Below are 16172 nucleotides of genomic sequence, written 5' to 3' on the forward strand. Positions count from 1 at the left end.
TTATGTCAAATCACAAGGTCAAAGTAGGCTATAGCTTTTCCACCCTCATTTTATCTAAGCCAAAAATCTATTATATTAACTATTCTAACTAACTGTAATTGCTAAATCCTTTAAAAAAATTCCACTTAAAATCCAGAAATAAAGAACACTGATTTATGTAGTGCCTATTATTAGTGTCATTATTAATTCTTTCTCTCTCTTTCTCTGTTTCTCTCTCAGACACACACACAGAAACTTACACACACACACAAAATACACACACACACACACACACACACACACACACACACACACACACACACACACACACACACATACACACACTCAGTGGGTCCATCATGCCTTTAATCATTATGTTTGTCTCACACTGACGTTAATTACACTCACACAACACTATTATTGTACTGCATTACAGGAGGTGGGACTATTTCAGGGGGTGTGGATACTTCAGATGGGTGTTTCAGGACCCTGCTATTCCAATAACTCAATGATAAAACCTACATTACCAATTAATTTTAATTAAATTAATTTTTTTAATTGTAATTTTACTTTTTATAATTTTCTGAGGTAGTTTTGACTCTACCTTATGTTCCTGTTATAATACCATTATACATGATACATTATACAGGCGTGATTACTGAATTATTCAAATGATTAAAATATAACAATTTAAATGTCTCAGATTTGTAAAAAACAGTGGAAAATGCCTATGCAAACATATTTCCTATGTGCTACCACACTGTTAAATTGAAAAGCTGAAATCTGGAGAAAACATAAAGATTTGATCAACAAAACATGATATGGATGCTAACTGAAAGTCTGCCTGAACGCTGCATGTGCGGGAGCAGCTGGCCGACTCACAGGTGAGGGACCGGCTTGAATCAATAATAAGTCCAGAGGGACAGAACACGGCAGTATGCCACGGAACTGCTTCAAACTCAGTCCCTAATGCACTCTAAATTTAGCATGTATTCACTGTGGTGTTTCCCACTGTCACAAACCTCCTCAGGGCAACATGTACACAGGTAGGACTGGAGTCACTGATAACTCTGATTTCAAAGTACAAGGTGAATAATACCAAATGATGACAAACACTATAGTATTTGAATCTGAAAATGTTTGAAAGCTTCACTACTTAACATTTCTTACTTCTGATGTGTCTGGAGTTAGATAAATCTTTTAAAATACATTTGCATATAAACACTTTTGCATATAAATAAATGTTTCTGTAGATAAGGAGTGTGGGGGAAGATGATAAATATAATTTTTTTTGGTATATTATAATTGCAATCTATTTAGCTCCCTCAGAAGCTAGCTACAAATACAAACCAAACCCACAAAACAGCAACACGGTAGTTTTTTAAGTAGGGGTGTTTATTAAGCATCACCTGTGTACATGCTATGCTATTTCATTAATGCTCATTACCTGGTATAGAATCCAGATGTGTCTGATCTCACTTCAGCCGACAAATATTTATGTGTGCATGTAAGGTAGTTACTGCAATGCAACCTGATTCACCTACAGAAGGCTACAAGTTTCAGAGGAGACTACAATATGCAGTGTGGTGTCATGACTGCTGTTAAGTGACTATGGATGCTACTACTGTCTTTATTTCTTTTTCTGCGTTTCCTGGAAGAAGTCATTACATGCTACAGTCAAGGCTGCCACCAGCACAACAAACTCATTAAAATCAACCTCGTTGTCTTTATTGGAGTCTAGATCATTCATGATCTTCTCCACCAGCATCGGGTCCTTCTGGGTCTGAGAGAGAGAACCAGAAAGAGATTATGAACCGGAGATAGATTATGGTTGTCGTTTAAATGACACCTGAACTCAGACTAAAATCAGCAAAAATGGCAGTATAACAATAAACATTGCCGCTGAAGATAATTGAAGTGTTCTGTTGTACAATACAAAATAAATATGTGAATACAAATGTCCCCTTATCTTTCATGAATAAATTCAGACAAGGACAGACCAACAGACAGGGAAGAGCAAATGTGTTTATCTTATATGGATAGTGTATATGTGTGTGTGTGTGTGTGTGTGTGTGTGTGTGTGTGTGTGTGTGTGTGTGTGTGTGTGTGTGTGTGTGTGTGTGTGTGTGAGTGCGTGTGTTTGTGTGTGCGTGTGTTTGTGTGTGCGTGTGTGTGTGTGTGTGTGTGTGTGTGTGTGTGTGTGTGTGTGTGTGTGTGTGTGTGTGTGCGTGCGTGCGTGTGTGTGTGATTACAGAGATATGTCACTGATGTCACTGATGACGTGGTGTTTGATAGTATCATTTCTGCTCTCAGTGTGGGGTTTCTGCTTCATTATTTACATCTACAAGACTAAACTCAGTTCATACATATCACTCCCTCTCTCAGGATTTCTCTGATTGCTTCTCCCTTCATATTTTTGAATCACACAACTACGCCATGGTTGCACTAAGGAGATCCAGCTTGCTGCTACATCATACACCTTTTAATGTACACTCACATGAACTTTCTTTTCTGTGGACAACACACCTAACACTACTAGCTATTTTTTTCCTGTGTGTATACAAGTTCTTAAATCTTGAACCTTTGAAGATACAGTTTCCTCTTTCAGTGATTTCTCTACCCAAGAAATAACAGAAAAATTTCAGACTGAAAATCCACAAGCAAGCTGAAAGTTCATTTTGGTGGGCCAATTAACCACCAGTAATAAACACATGCAGCACAATGTACGAACAGTAACTCTGGGTAGTAAAATTCAAAGCTTAAAATTATTTTGGTTCACTGACCAGTTAATACTGGAGAAATATCCTTAAGTGTGATGTGTTCTCTTGTAGAATAGAGTACAATTTATGGCTCTTCACTGTGTCCTTACAAAATTACCTCTACATCTGCCTTTCTGTCTGTCTCTCTCTCACTCTCATTTCCTCTTACCACTCTCCCTGTTTTACTCCACCTCTCTGTCCTCCTCTTCTCCACCTCTCCCTCTGGCTGATCTTGTCAGGGTGAAAGAGTTCCCAAATGCTGCATCCTAAGTATTCAGACCATGAACCGGCATAAAAGCCTTGATCTGACTTTCCATGAATACGTCCCTGTGAGGATGAGGATGATGATGAGTATGAGGGAAGGACAGTGGCCCGTGTCCGGACGCTCTGTCCGTTTGCTCCCTCCATCACACAGCCACTCCCTCTCCCCCCTGCCCCCACTCCGTCCAAAAACGGTTCTGTAGTGAATTGGCACACACCGTTTGCCGGGACCTCTCTCAGCTCGGAGGATAATACTCCTGGAGCTTCCGTGAGCAGGAGGCCATGTGGAGAACTCTGTTACAGTGACGGGCTTAGTGCTGAGATGTGCTGGGTAAGGAGTTTGGTGTGAGGAAGAGGAACGGGAGATAAGAGGTTTTATGTCCAGGGTCGGGTCCGGGCTTACTGTGAGGAAGTCCGTCAGCTCACTGTTGAGGAGTTGCTTCAGCTCGCCTTTGTTGAGCTTGTACTTGTCACCTTCACTGCCCGAGTAATTGTGGAACACTCGAATCAGAGCATCCATAGCTCCCTCTAGCTGGCTGGGCATGGTAACTGCACAGATTACAGCATGAATGGCAATGCAAAATAAATAGGCTACATGTAGTCATACGATTAGTTAAACTAGACTACTCAAATTACAGTATTCAAGCTACACAGTGTTTGTAATAAAATTTAAAACGGTCAGTAACTGTTTGTAATTAAACTGCCATTAGCAGGCAGTGTCAGTAATTAAACTATACCTAGAAAATCACCATTCATCATTATACTACACTGTTTTTCAATGGAGCCAGTAGGCAGAGTATACTAGGAGAGCCCAGAGAGTAGACTGAAATCTGAACTATACATTTCCTTATTTGACCATGCTTTAAACTCTGCTCACATCCTGCATCCTAATCAGATCTTTTAATTCTTACTTGATTGTTACTTGATTCTGGCTTTACTTTCATCTTTTACCTTTATATGTTTAATTTGGTTTTTTGCACTTTATCTTATATTTATCATATTATAATTAAACTTTAATCTCTTTCATTTTTATGTACTTTCTTTAAATTAACGTCATTGTTCTAATTAAATAAATTAAAGTAGGCTTTATTTTAATAAATTGTTCTTAATGTTTATTTTTATCTTTGGCGCAAACCTTCCCAAGTTGAAAGACCTCGGTAAGTAATAAACTTAATTAAAAAGTGCTACACAGTGATTTGTATATGCGTACACAAAATAACAATTACTGATTCAATTAGAAACAGCATCAGTACTGTGTAAAGTACACCGAACAGTCATTACTACATACTGCAGTTAAACAGCACATCATAGCACAGGTTAATAAAGAATGCTATTCAATGACATCTATGGAGTATGAAAACAAACAAGATTCTAACTAGCTAAAGCTTGTAGTCAGTAAATAATGTCCAATGCTATAGACATTAAATGGAATATGCAATTATTTACAGTGAACAATGTTTGATCCTTATACAGCATCAGACAGTAGGAAATATCTTATACTGGGTCTAGACATCAATCTATACAGATGTTCATATCATCAACATTCAGTTTCAGAACTGAACTTTTTTCTGCTGATAGAGCTGCCTTTGAGTGTGTGTGTGTGTGTGTGTGTTAGAGCGAGAGAGATAACTTACCTGAGGCCTGCAAACAGGGGACTGCTAGCTCCGATGCAGCGATATGTGCGTGTATGTCTCTCCGGGATGTCAGGGGCTTCAGTCTTCCAGTGGACAGGGGGGCAGAGGAGGACTCAGTCTTGAGACCTGAGGTTAATAGTGTGTGGGCACATTGGAACAGGTTGTTTATGAAGGATCGGGGCTGTCCTCCGTCACTTTAGGAGTGTACGATAGCTCAGGTGTGGCACTATGGTAACGGTGTGATCCCTACTGATACTCCACCTATGACACACACACACACACACACACACACACACACACATTAACACACATATCCAGCTACACTCTCTGTGTAATGAATGCAATATGACTGAAATGGAAACTGTCTTGTACCTGCAACAGTGCACTGCAAACACTCAGGAGATCTCGACTCCTCCACTCCACTCCTCAGAGAGGACAACAGCGCTCACACACCTGGTGCACACAACTCTCTTTACACAAAGTCAAAATCAAATTTCTTTTTATAGCACTTTTTACAACACATGTTGTCACAAAGCAGCTTTACAGACGAATATTGTATTGTTGTTCACCAAATAATTCATTTGAAGCTGACTTCATATCAATATAAATTGAATATTCATTCATTCATTCATTAATAAAACTGGCTAATATTATACTTCATCACTTCAGGATCCTCGAGGATGATGTACAGACTGCATCTGTTTTTAAGGATCCTCCAGTAATTTCTTATAGATGAGATAACAACATTAAAGACATGATTGTCAAGAATGATTTAATTAACCATTCATATTGAAACTGTGGTACTATAGTCTGCAACCGATCTAGATGTGCCACATGTACATTTATTAACACAACCACTAAAATAACTGGCACTAAAGGATCAATTGTTACCTCATTCATCTACATGCACCACAGCAGGAGTTGTCTATTGGATTACTTGCAAGAGATGTAATCAGCATTAAAATGGACAAACCAAAGAGAAGACTTGCTGATTGGTTTGTTGAAAACCTTTGACCATCAGGATTAATTATATGTCATTTCCAGTGTCAAGGCATTTTAATACTAATGGACATTGTATTAATGACATATCTGTTTGTATAGCCAAATTAACAGATCTACCCCCTATAAAGGAGAGGTTCTACAGGTGGTGACCTCAGATCTTTTCTCTGTTTTGTGCAAGCAGGAAAGGGAGGAGTAGTGCCAGAGTCCTAATATCCATGTTTCTGCTCAAACTGTCAGAAACAGACTCCATGATGGTGGTATGAGGGCCCGACGTCCACATGAGGGTGGCCGTGCGGGGCGATTGGCATTTGTCAGAGAACACCAAGATTGGCAGATTCGCCATTGGCTCCTTGTGCTCTTCACGGATGAGAGCAGGTTCACACTGAGCACATGACAGAGTGTGGAAACGTGACAACGTCTGGAGACGCTGTGGAGAACGTTCTGCTGCATGACCGGTTTGGCAGTGGGTCAGTAATGGTGTGGGGAGGCATTTCTTTTGTGGGCTACACAGACCTCCATGTGCTAGCCAGAGGTACCCCGACTGCCATTAGGTACCAGGATGAGATCCTCAGACCCATTGTGAGACCAAATACTGGTGCAGTGGACCCTGGGTTCCTTCTGATGCATGACAATGCTAGGCCTCATGTGGCTGAAGTGTGTCAGCAGTTCCTGCATGATGAAGGCGTTGATGTTATGGACTGGCCTGCCCGTTCCCCAGACCTGAATCTAGTTGAGCACATCTGGGACATCATGTCTCGTTCCATCCACCAACGTCACGTTGCACCACAGACTGTCCAGGAGTTGAATGACGCTTTAATCCAGGAGAACATTCACTGCCTCATCAGGAGCCCAGGCGTTGTAGGGAGGTCATACAAGCACGTGGAGGCCACACACACTACTGACCTCATTTTATCTTATCTTGAGGAATTTCCACTGAAGTTGGATCAGCCTGTCATTTGATTTTCCACTTTGATTTTGAGTATGATTCCAAATCCAGACCTTCATGGGATAATGACATTGATTTACATTGTTATTTTGTTCTCAATGCATTCCACTATGTAATAAAGAAAGATTTTCAACTGGAATATTTTATTAATTGAGACCTAGGATGTGTTATTTTTGTGTCCCCCTTTTTTTGAGCAGTATATATTCTTTATTACAGTAGATTTGGTTATTGTAGATTTAGTTACAGTAGACTTAGTCTTAGTTATAGTAGGCTTAGAATCAATTGTACTCAGTGGAACCTCATGGAGCTCATTGTTGGTAAAATGGATGGTGCATAACTGCCACCTAGAGGCTAAATGTAGTACTGAACACGCTCCTTGTAAAAACTAATGTACAAGCTGGAGAAGGACGTTAGACTCCAACATTTTTATTGTAACATTTTGAACAGATTTGAACATGAGTTTTTCATGACATGTATGACATACAAAATGTATTCAAAAATGCATAATTATTTGTCAACACATGCACATACCTTCACATAATTCACACATACACTTACCTTCACATACTTCATATGCACACTTACCTTTACATACTTCACACTCACACTTACCTTCACCTACTTCACACTCACACTTACCTTCACATACTTCACATGCACACTTACCCTCACATACTTCACATGCACACATACACTGTACTGTGTAGTAGCCTAGGGGTGATTGTGCTGTCTTGTTTGCTCTGTCAAACTGTCTAGCCAGCACAGTTTTCATTGTGGGTCCGTACTATTCTGGGAAATCTTTTAGCTAGTTAGCTAGCATCTTGGCTTCTATTAGTATTCATTTTTGACACTGTGAAACTCTGTAAAATGAGGTCTGAGAAAAAAATTTAACTATGAATAAATTCAAGGTTATAAAATAATCAAATACATTTCAACACTTATTTTACTTATATGGTGGAAGTATAGTGCTTCTTTCTAGAACCATTTACTTGACCTGATGTAATATTTGCATACCAAATGTTACAGAAAAAGATACACATACTAAATTATTTATAATTAATTAATTAATTGATTGATTAATTGATTGATTCATTCATTGATAATGTTAAAAGGTTGGTGCAGCTTTATATTTAGGTTTATAACGTCAGTCAGACAGAACTCTAGACCACTTCTTGACTTTACCGGTTTCAGTTCAGATTTACTGAGCATGAAGGAACTTGATGTTCTTGTGATGTAGGAAATTCTACAACAGTATTGAGAAAGGACCCATTATAAGCCCAAGTCACCCAGGTGTACTGCAGTTCATGCAGTTCAGCTGTATTACACACATATACACACACACACACACACACACACAAACAAACTCTGCCTTATTTTTAAACTCAGTACGTATGTGTGTGTATGTGTGTGTGTGTGTGTGTGTGTGTGTGTGTGGGTGTGTGGGTGTGGGGGTATGTACCAGTTAGGATTACTACATCACCTTCCTGCTAGTGTTATAGTGTTGTACAGAACACAAGAATAATTTACTGCTTGGTATTTCTATGTATGTGTACAAAAGGCATGATCTTTTGTCTCATGAATTGAATCAGACTTTTTGACAGGGTCCCAACTGCTTTTGGACATCTGCCGCACTGCAGAATTTAGCTCCAACATAATTTAACAGACTTGAATTTTCGACTTCTATAAAACCCTTGATTATAAGAATAATTTGGGCTACATTAGGATTAGAGTTAAACTCTATCAGACAGCAAGTGTCTGTCACGTAGGGCTCCGCCCCCCTCTTCGAGCTGTCACTCCGGTCGTCTGTTCCATGTGCCTGTGTTTTCCCCGTCTGGTTACCCCGTGTCAGGGCAGGCCCCTGCACTGCCCCGCCCATGACCACCAGAAGGCGCTCGAGGTCTACGTCACGTAGACGCAATCAGCAAAGATGAGATGCAGTTGATTTTCTCCCTACTTAGGGAGGCCGCTCTCATCTCTTCTTTGCTTAGTTGTTTGTTCTCTCTTGAGCAGTCAGCCGGTAACGTTTCTCCTGGTATTCTCCCCGTTGTCTTTTGCCTCTCTCTTCTCTCGAGCTGTTTTTCAAGTGTTCTCACTTCTGCGCTTTTTTGGGTCCATCTCAAGTTTTCCCCCCGCTGTATTTTTCCCTTGTCTCTCTCGCTGTCCGTTTTGGGAAGTTTTTGTTTTCGCATTCCAGTTTGGTGAGCCGGTTCTTCCATCGGCGGTTTTTGTTACCTGTTTGTTTATCTTTATCGCGTTGAGTTCCTCCGCGTTTCTTTATTTTGAGTGCTGTTTTTGGTAGGCTACTTGGAATTCCGTTTTATTAAATCTCGCTGTCCTCAGCATTTGTGTCCATCTCCTCGCTCCGCAACGCGTTACAGTGCCTTCGGGACGTTCACAAGCTTTACATTGTCTTAAGCACTATAGGGTAGTGGATCTCCAGGGGCAGGGTTGGAACTAAACACTGCATGCTGGGAGATGTCTGGGGCAGTCTTGGAAGTGATCCCTGCAAGCTGATAGATTTCTGGGAGCAGCCTATGGTTTAGTGTTGTTTGTTCTCCAATGTACCTGCTTGGTTTCACAAACGGATTAATTTAGGGAGCAACAGAGGCCTAAAGGTTAGGGAAGTGGGATTGGGGATTAAAGGGTGGTGGTTAAATCCCCTGAACCAGCAGTAACCATGACTGAAGAGTCCCTGAGTAAGAGACTTAACCCCCCCCCCCCCAATTGCTCTGTAGGCAATATGGCAGTGTGTATGCTCCAGGATTGTAAGTGTTCATGCTCACAGTGTGCTGTGTTAAGGGGTGTGTGTGTGTATTTACTCCAGCTGGGTTAAATGCAAATGAGAAATTTCCATAAAAGGATCATCCACCAACGCCACGTTGCACCACAGACTGACGCTTTAATCCAGGAGAACAATCACTGCCTCATCAGGAGCCCAGGCGTTGTAGGGAGGTCATACAGGCACGTGGAGGCCACACACACTACTGAGCCTCATTTTAACTTGTCTTGAGGAATATCCACTGAAGTTGGATCAGCTGTCATTTGATTTTCCACTTTGATTTTGAGTATGATTCCAAATCCAGACCTCCATGGGTTGATAATATTAATTTACATTGATCATTTTAATGTTATTTTGTTCTCAATGCATTCCATTATTTAATAAATAAAGATTTTCAACTGGAATATTTTATTAATTGACATCTAGGATGTGTTATTTTAGTGTCCACCATTTTTGAGCAGTATATATAGCTACTTTGTTACAGTAGATTTGGTTATTGTAGACTTTAACAGTATACTTCGTTATAGTCGGCTTAGAATCAATTGTATTAGACCTGGAACATTGTTGCAAAAATGGATGGTGCATAACTGCCACCTGGAGGCTAAATGTAGTACTGAACACGCTCCTTGTAAAAACTGATGTACAAGCTGGAGAAGTATGCTAGACTCCAACATTTTTATTGTAACATTTTGAACAGATTTTTTCATGACATGTATGACATACAAAATGTATTCAGAAATGCAACATCATTTGTCAACACATGCACATACCTTCACATAATTCACACGTACACTTACCTTCACATACTTCACACGCACACTTACCTTCACATAATTCACACGTACACTTACCTTCATATAATTCACACGTACACTTACCTTCACATACTTCGCATGCACACTTATCTTCACATACTTCACACGCACACTTATCTTCACATACTTCACACGCACACTTACCTTCACATACTTCACACCCACACTTACCTTCACATACTTCACACCCACACTTACCTTCACATACTTCACACGCACACTTACCTTCACATACTTCACACCCACACATACCTTCACATACTTCACACCCACACATACCTTCACATAATTCACACGTGCACACATACCTTCACATAATTCACACGCACACTTACGTTCACATACTTCACACGCACACATACCTTCACATACTTCACATGCACACATACACTGTACTGTGTAGTTGCATAGGGGTGATTGTGCTGTCTTGTTTGCTCTGTCAAACTTTCTAGCCAGCACAGTTTTCATTGTGGGTCCGTACTATTCTGGGAAAGCTTTTAGCTAGCTAGCTAGCATCTTGGCTTATATTAGTATTCATTTTTGACACTGTGAAACACTGTAAAATGCGGTCTGAAAAAAAAAAAATTACTCTGAATAAATTCAAAGTTATAAAATAGTCAAATAAATTTCAACACTTATTTTACTTATATGGTGGAAGTATAATGTTTTCATGCTTTTTGGCAAAATCTTTCTGGAATCATTTACTTGACCTGATGTAATATCTGCATACCGAATGTTACAGTAAAAGATACACATACTAAATTATTTAGAATAAATTTTTCATTCATTCATTCATTCATTGATAATGTAAAAAGGTTGATGCAGCTTTATTTTTAGGTTTTTAATGTCAGTCAGACAGAACTCTAGACCACTTCTTGACTTTACCGGTTTCAGTTCAGGTTTACTGAGCATGAAGCAACTTGATGTTCTTGTGATGTAGGAAATTCTACAACAGTATTGAGAAAGGACCCATTACAAGCCCAAGGGGCCCAGGTGTACTGCAGTACATGCAGTTCAGCTGTATTACACACATATATATATATATATATATATATATATATATATATATATATATATATATATATATATATATATATATACACACACACACACATACACAAACACACACATACACACACACACACACATGCATGTGTGTTATACTCCGCCATATTTTTAAACTCAGTACGTATGTGTGTGTGTGGGTGTGGGGGTATGCACCAGTTAGGATTACTACATCACCTTCCTGCTAGTGTTATAGTGTTGTACAGAACACAAGAATAATTTACTGCTTGGTATTTCTATGTATGTGTACAAAAGGCATGATCTTTTGTCTCATGAGTTGAATCAGACTTTTTGACAGGGTCCCAACTGCTTTTGGACATCTGCCGCACTGCAGAATTTAGCTCCAACATAATTTAACAGACTTGAATTTTCGACTTCTATAAAACCCTTGATTATAAGAATAATTTGGGCTACATTAGGATTAGAGTTAAACTCTATCAGACAGCAAGGGCCTTCGGGATGTTCACAAGCTTTACATTGTCTTAAGCACTATAGGGCAGTGGATCTCCAGGGGCAGGGTTGGAACTAAACACTGCATGCTGGGAGATGTCTGGGGCAGTCTTGGAAGTGATCCCTGCAAGCTGATAGATTTCTGGGAGCAGCCTATGGTTTAGTGTTGTTTGTTCTCCAATGTACCTGCTTGGTTTCACAAACGGATTAATTTAGGGAGCAACAGAGGCCTAAAGGTTAGGAAAGTGGGATTGGAGATTAAAGGTTGGTGGGTTAATCCCCTGAACCAGCAGTAACCATGACTGAAGAGCCCCTGAGTAAGAGACTTAACCCCCAATTGCTCCGTGGGCAATATGACAGTGTGTATGCTCCAGGATTGTAAGTGTTCATGCTCACAGTGTGCTGTATTGAGCATGAACTGTGCTGTAAGTGGTGTGGGTGTATTCACTCCAGCTGGGTTAAATGCAAATGAGAAATTTCAATAAAAGGATCAATAAAACAGACCTCTAGATTCCATTATATATGACTTCGTTAGGCAAAGTAGAACAAGCATGGGAAATTTTGTATCTGTATTTGCGTGTGTGTGTGTGTGTGTGTGTGTGTGTGTGTGTGTGGCAACACAGATGTGTCAGTTCAGAGAGGTTACACATAGATTTGACAGAACTGTTTTACCCCAAGAAATTATTTACTGTAGTGTGTTGGAATAAGGTGAATACATCATTAGAGACAATAAGATTAAAATAAAAAATAAAAAAAATTCTTGGATCATACACCATTAACTTAGCTCTTCACACAGACTGTGTCACTACCTTGGGCTCTTCACACAGACTGTATCACTACCTTGGGCTCTTCACACAGACTGTATCACTAGCACGGGCTCTTCACAGCAGACTGTGGCACTTGTGAGTTCACTTTGGCAGCCATCCCTGTGTTGCTGTAGTCATGCCGGTTTCGCTGCATTTGGGCCGATCTCGTCGTCGTGGAGATGTGTATTAACATGCCTGGCGTGAGGAGCTCAGGCTGTGGAGGCTCCATAGAGACCAGAGCGCTGCGGCAGCCCGACCTGACCTCCGACCCCTAATCCCTGACCCTCAATCCTGCTTTTCTCTTCCTCAAGCAAACAAACTTGGCTTGGCAGAGAAAACCAGCCTGATACTGCTACATCCGGCTATGAAAAACACAGAAGAAGACGACAACTATGACACATCAACAGTGCTTCTGATCTCTAGCAGCCATCGACAGCCAAGACATGATTAATTACATCTGCGTGTGTGAAAGAGAGAGAGCAGATACTGAGAGAGAGAAGAAGAAAGAATATATAGTCTACTCTATCAACTATATCCATATTTATGTGGGTGTTATGTAATGTGTTTTTATGTAAATATGGAAATGGTTTCATACATAATAAATATGTATGAGATAAACATTACATGAAAAACTCCAGTGAATTTTATATTAGTAAAATATAAAAACCAAAGTGTAAAATATGATGGTAATCAGTGAATTACTCAAACAAAACAGATGTTAAACTCAATCCTCCTGAAATAATGGTGAAATGAGGACTTGCTCATCTCAGTCATCTCTTCTGGCTGCTATAGTCTGGACAGCTGCAGTAAAGCAGTGTGTCAGTCCACTACACCTTTAAATTTATGAATTTGCCTCACAGCGAGAACAAGCTACCTGTGTTTGGCCATTCATTATATATATTTTATACATTTAATTTTTTTAGTTTGCACACATTTCAATCAACTGTGTATTCTTGAGGATTCTAGGGGAATCCAAAATATCTAGAATCTGGAATATTCAACAATTTATGTGTATGATGAGTTGGTTATTTAGCAGAATCTACAAGTTCTGGTTCGGGAGCTCTCTGGGAAGGACATCTCTGGGGAAAATGGGGAAGTTTTGTGGTTATGGTCTAGAGGCTGTTATTCTTGCATACATAGACACATTTCCACACATCACCGTGGCTCAGTGCAAGTGTGCATCTTTCTTCCCGTCTGCACCATTCATTCCCCACGAAAAGCAGTCTATTCTGAATATGCATTGACTGAAGAAGAGAATCAGTAATTCTACTTAATAATACTCTTTCTCTGTTCTCTGATACTCCAGCACTCGTTTGATATTAAGGTCACAAATTAGCCAGAGACAGGATTCAAATGGATGCTGTCTCATTTTCAGTGTAATAATGAGAGCCTTTGCACATTCTCTCTCACACTCTCCCTCTGTCTCTCTAACACACACACACACACACACACACACACACACACACACACACACACACACAATCACACACAGAAGAAGATAGAGGAAGAGAGAGATGTGGAGATAGAGAGAGAGAGAGAGGGAGAGATGCAGAGAGATGCAGAGAGAGAGATAGAGAGAGAGCGAGTGCGGATGTAGGAGGTGGTTTTAGACAGAGCTGCGTAGTCCTGCCTCGTTTGGCTCCTCAGCCTGCAGATCATCTGGCATCACCAAACCCTCCAGACCCTTTGAGCTCCTGTAGCCCTGACGGAGGCTCTCTGCTCCTACTCCGCCGCGCCAGCCACAACCAGCCGCATCACCTCCACCCGGGCGCATGTAGACGCGTTCCGAGCCGAGCATCCGTCTCTTCTCTCTCTCTCACTGTCGCTGTCTTTCTCGGTGGGCAGGATGAGCGTGGAGAGGCTGGGCAGCGTTCTCTCCGGCGCGTGGCACGCCGGCAATGTGACGTGGCCCCTGCACGCCCGGCCGCTGCTGCAGCCCGCGTGGGACTACCTGCAGCACAACCATGAGGCCACGCTCCGCTCGCCGCTCTTCCCAGTTCTGCTCTCCGTCGTCACCTACCTGCTGCTAGTGCTGTTCTACACCGCGCTGGACCTGCTGGCACCGACCTGGCCCGGCATCCGCCGCTACCAGATCCACCCGGAGCGCACGGTCACCTGGCACAACATCGGCGCCACGCTGGCCCTCACCACCTACAACCACCTCCTGTACATCTTCCCGGCCGCCGTGGCCCAGTGGCTGTGGCGGCCGCCCGTGCCGCTGCCGTCCGAAGCCCCGTCGCTCGCCGCCTTCCTGCTGGGAATCGCGGGCTGCACGGTGGTGTTTGATTTCCAGTACTACCTGTGGCACTTGCTACACCACCGGGTCAGCTGGCTGTACAGCACGTTCCATGCCATCCACCACCAGTACCGGCAGCCGTTCAGCCTGGTCACGCAGTACCTGTCCGCCTGGGAGCTCTTCAGCGTGGGGCTGTGGACCACGGTGGACCCCGTCCTGCTGGGCTGCCACTGCCTCACTGGCTGGGCCTTCATGATCTTCAACGTGTGGGTGTCGGCCGAGGACCACTGCGGTTACGACTTCCCGTGGGCCCTGCACCGCCTGGTGCCCTTTGGCCTGTGGGGTGGTGTCCTGCGACACGACATCCACCACCTACACCCAGGAACCAACTTTGCGCCTTTCTTTACGCACTGGGACTGGTTGGCCGGCACTGCCTGCGCCTCCACCACCAAGACTCCCCGTGCAGAGAGCGAGGAGGGGGAGAGCGGCGACACCTCGAAGGCAGGCAGTCAACGGGCAGATAAAGGAGCCTGAGAGACTGCTCACCTCATCGTCCCTCACCCTCTCCCTCTCACCATCACCCTCTCCCTCTCTCGCTCTACCTCTCCCTCTCTCTCTCCCTCACCCTCTCCCTCTCTCCCTCTCCCTCTCTCCCTCTCCCTCTCCCTCTCCTTCACCCACTTCCACTCTTCTCCACAGCACTGTTTTGTTTTCACTTTAACCTCTCTCTCTTTTCATCTACATTCTACATGATGTGTTTGTTTTCTCTTACTGGTTTGATTACAAAGAATGTGAATCTGTCTTCATTATTTATTTCTCCATTCATGTGGCAGGTTTTTGCTTGTAATTTTTTTACTTGAAGGTGTGAAAGATTCTTACTAATGTAAGCAAGTAGAAAAGACGCTATGCTGAACTGTTCTACCCAATGCTTATTGAGCTCTGTTTGATGTTCATTGATTGGTCGTATGAGTCATTTATTCTTGTGAAGCATATATATTTTTCTAGAGCTTTTCTACTGTTAGTGAGTGTGTGGGCGTTTTTGGTCTCAGGTCAGTAGCTTTGGCCTTTTGTGTGATTCCAGAGCGCTCTGGGTCTCCTGACCCAAAATGAACATGTTTGCTACTCTTACTTTTGCTGGTAATGGATCTTACAGGGTACATTTGTTTTTTCCACTGAGATTTGTCCAATAAAACGCTGTGTTTTAACAATGTCTTGTATCTTATTCTACACTAGAAAATCTGTTGAAGCTGATATTCAGATTACTGTTATAGCAGAATTTGCACAGAAAAGAGACCATGTTCTAGAAAAGACACCATATTCAAGAGGAGACAGTGTTCTAGAAGAGGTGCTGTTCAGATGTCAACCTGACAGGAATGTAGAGCATTTTTAGCATATAACAGCTGATGGCACTGTCTAACAGACAAGTGCGTGGGAGCAGGA

The 16172-nt window shown here is 41.9% G+C and overlaps 2 protein-coding genes across 2 annotated transcripts; one reads left to right on the forward strand and one right to left on the reverse strand.

The window, feature by feature from the left end:
• Nucleotides 1–1394: 1394 nt before the first annotated feature.
• s100z (S100 calcium binding protein Z) lies at nt 1395–4759 on the reverse strand. The gene is made up of 3 exons (XM_076980003.1): nt 4634–4759; nt 3403–3548; nt 1395–1762 (listed from the first exon to the last, which is right to left on the reverse strand). Exons 2-3 carry the CDS (start codon nt 3541–3543, stop codon nt 1610–1612), a joined length of 294 nt encoding a protein of 97 aa, XP_076836118.1. The 5' UTR covers nt 3544–3548; nt 4634–4759; the 3' UTR covers nt 1395–1609.
• A 9323-nt stretch (nt 4760–14082) lies between these two features.
• On the forward strand, nt 14083–15923 carry ch25hl2 (cholesterol 25-hydroxylase like 2). The gene has a single exon (XM_076979970.1). It carries the CDS (start codon nt 14343–14345, stop codon nt 15264–15266), a length of 924 nt encoding a protein of 307 aa, XP_076836085.1. The 5' UTR covers nt 14083–14342; the 3' UTR covers nt 15267–15923.
• Nucleotides 15924–16172: the final 249 nt, after the last annotated feature.

The sequence above is a fragment of the Brachyhypopomus gauderio genome, chromosome 18, assembly GCF_052324685.1.
Source record: "Brachyhypopomus gauderio isolate BG-103 chromosome 18, BGAUD_0.2, whole genome shotgun sequence".
Lineage (NCBI taxonomy): Eukaryota > Metazoa > Chordata > Actinopteri > Gymnotiformes > Hypopomidae > Brachyhypopomus > Brachyhypopomus gauderio.